At 45.5% G+C, this 3406-nt stretch overlaps 1 protein-coding gene across 2 annotated transcripts in view; it reads right to left on the reverse strand.

Moving 5' to 3' along the window:
• Positions 1-155, reverse strand: part of NECAP2 (NECAP endocytosis associated 2) — a 20683-nt gene extending 20528 nt beyond the window's left edge. For both annotated transcript variants that reach the window (XM_006145235.3, XM_006145234.3), the window contains exon 1: positions 10-155. In XM_006145235.3, the coding sequence (XP_006145297.1) occupies positions 10-101 (92 nt within the window). In that variant the 5' untranslated portion in view covers positions 102-155. The remainder of the gene's footprint in view (positions 1-9) is intronic.
• Positions 156-3406: the final 3251 nt, after the last annotated feature.

The following is a 3406-nucleotide window of genomic DNA, read 5'->3' on the forward strand; positions in this document are numbered from 1 at the left end:
TGAGGTCACCTGTAGCCACGGTTGGTGGCCCGCGGCGGGATGCGGTAGACGTGCACCTCCGGCTTGACGCAGAGCACAGATTCATACTCGCTCTCCTCCATCTCGACGCCCCGAGCCCAGCGGATTTCCGGCTCCTTCCTCAGCTGCGGGGCCGGAAGCGGCCGACTCTATGACCGGCCTCTCGCTAGAGCGGCCACTCGCGGGCTGCGGCAACTGCTCCCTCGCGCTCCCCCTGCTGGAGGCCCTGACTCAAGACCCGGAGAAAGCTCCAACACAGACCCCGCGGTGCGCTGCAGCCTGGTTGTGGGTCAGCTTCATCCCATCAACTCTTGGGCCCCGGGCCCAACAGGCCGAGATGCAAAACTGAAACTCATCCAGCCCTGGGTCGCTCCTCCAACCTTTGCCTCCACTCCTCCTCTGGCTGAATGTCTTCTCTTCTGAAAGCCTCACCTGACCCACCAGGCTAAGTAGATGCCCCTCCCCGACCACCTCCGTGCCCCCCATATGTTTGAAATACATTTCTAAACCTCTGCTGCTAAGAAAAATTGGACCTACCCCATACTTCCAGTGTAATTACCGTATATACTGAACGAATTCGGTTCAAGCCAACAATTCAGTGAAATTGAGAACATTCTAAGAGGCTCAGGTGGAGCCCATGCTGTATGTGATGAGGTGAACGGGTTGTAAAACCTCACTGTGATTCATCCTACTGCTTTCTGGTAGGTCCAGGGCCAAGGTGGGGGTTTTGTGAGCAGGCTTTCCTTCACAGCCTCCAGAAATATATCATTTGGGGACCAGCAGGTGGTGTGGTGGTTAAGGCGCTGGACATTCCCACATGGCCAAGAGCCCGGGACCAGATGGCTTGCTTTCTGACTTTCTCTCTGTCTCTTTCTGGTCAAATTAAAAAAGAAAGAAATGAACAAATAAAATTAAATAAGTAATTCTTTAAAAAATATATATAAGTCACTTGTATGTTTTTGCCATTATAGAGATTTTATTTTATTTATTTATTTTTTTGGTTTGCTACAGGGCTTGTGTGCTTGCCAAAGAGAGACAGAAAGAGAATCAACGTGAGAACAACCTCCCCACAAGGGGATGGTCACTCCACAATCTCTCCCTCCAGTTTCTGCTTGGGATTTCGGACCCATACACACGTACTGATGTGTTTTTGTTTTTTAGAGGTATTTGCCATAAAGCACATGTGCTTGTCACTTGTTGGAGAGAGACAGAGACAGTGAGAGGGAAAGTAAGAAATCACTCCCCGGGGGGATGGCCACCCCACAATCCCTTCTTCATTCTCCTGGGATCCTGGACACACATGAACCCACACCCAGTGTGATTTTCAAGCCACCAGTCAGGGACTTGAACCGCACCTGCATATGTGAGAGTCCAGCTATGTAACCACTATGCCATCTGCTTGCCTTCTAACATGGCTTTAGGCCACCTGGCCCAGGACTAAATGGTATAATCTCCACACCACCTGCTGGCCCTAGCTAAACATTTCTCACATGAGGAAACCACTTATGAAATGGCATTCAATGCCAAGACAATCTTGAAAAAGTACAAAGTTGGAGGATTCACATTTCCAAATTTCAAAACTTACTACAAAGCTGCAGTAATCAAGGCACTGTATGAGCCAGTGGGTGGCATGGTGGTTAAGGTGCTGGATTCCCCACAGTGCTAACCACTGTTTGAGTCCTAGACTTGAGGGTTTAAAAATCACAATAAATAATTTATTTGTTTATATATATATATATATGTAAACATTTTTTAAAGACAGTGTAGTACAGCGTAAGGATAGACATATCCTTATGTCTGTACATTGGTAGAATAAATTGAGAATGTAGAAATGAATCCTTACTTTTACAGTAAACTCACTTTTTATATGAACGTCGAGACAATCCAATGGAGAAAAAATAGTCTTTTCAACAAATGGCATTGAGATGAGATGTCCACATGTGAAAGTTGGATCCTTACCTCACACCACACACAGAAAGCAATTCAAGGGACCAACTGGTGGCATGGTGGTTCAGGTGGCTAGATTTCACATGGCCAACTACATAGTTCAAGTCTCTGACTCAGCAGCTTGAAAAAACAATTCAAGTGTGTATGCATGCATACCCAGAATCCTGAGAGAAGAATGAAGGAGAAGGGATTATAGCATGGCCATTGCCACTGGGAAGGCATTTTCTTATTCTCCCTCTCTGTCTCTCTGTCTCCAATGAGTGCAAATGGACTATAGTGAATTTTTTTTTAAAAGTAACTCAAAATAAATTATAGGCCTAAATGTAAAAGCTGAAACTGTACAACTCTTAGAACAAAACATAGGCATAAGTCCATGACATTGGATTTATGTCATAATAAAAAGAATCTAGGCCCAGCCACAGTAGCACACACTGGACACTGCTGGTCAGCAGGCTGGAGTCCATGGGAGGCTTGAGTTCAATTCCCAGCCTACATAAAAAGCCTCAGAGTGGAATGCATGTTTAGTCCCAGCTGCTCAAGAAGCTGAGGTAGGAGGATGGAGAGCTAGCAACCAGCATGGGCAACATAGCTGAAAGAGCTGGGGATGGGGGCACACACCTCTGGTCCTAACTCTCAGGAGCCTGAGGCAGGAGGATCACAACATACTGAGACCTTGTCTGAAAGACACCAAACACACACACACACACACAAAGCAAAGAAAGAAAAAAGAAAAAGAATGTAATGGATACCTAGGCATGATACTAAAATATAAATACCAAAATAGAAAAAAATAAATGAGACTTTTAACAAAATAACAAAGCAAACAAAAGCAAAAAACAAAAAATAAAAGTGCTGGGGACCAGCAGGTGGTGTAATGGTTATGTTGCTGGACTCCCACATGGTCAATTGTGGTTCAAGTCCCAGACCTGGCGACTTGAAACTCACACCGGATGCATGTGACAAAAATCCCAAGAGGAGAATGGGGTAGAAGGGATTGCAGCATGGCCATCTCCCCTGGGGGGTGATTTCTTGCTTTTTGTCTCTTTCTCTCTGGCGAGTACACGTGCCCTAATAGCAAAAATCTCTTAAAAATAAAATAAAAGTAAAGGACAAAATAGTGAAAATATAGTCTATATAATAGAAGAAAATTTTTGGAAATCATCTATCTTATAAGAATCTATAGGGATCAGCAGTTGGCATAATGGTGATGTCGCTGGACTCCCATGTAGTCGACTGCGGTTCGAGGCCTGGACCCAGTGGCTTAAATTCAGCCTGGGCACGTGTGCGTGTGTGCTCACGATCCTGAGAGGAGATTGGAGGAGAAGGGATTGCGGCGTGACCATCCCCCCGGGGGGCAATTTCTCGCTTTGTGCCTCTCTTTCTCTCTTTCTGGTGAGCGCATGTGCCCTATAGCAAAAACCTCTCAAAAAAAACAAACAAA

This window comes from Tupaia chinensis, unplaced genomic scaffold (assembly GCF_000334495.1).
Source record: "Tupaia chinensis unplaced genomic scaffold, TupChi_1.0 Scaffold000146_1, whole genome shotgun sequence".
Lineage (NCBI taxonomy): Eukaryota > Metazoa > Chordata > Mammalia > Scandentia > Tupaiidae > Tupaia > Tupaia belangeri.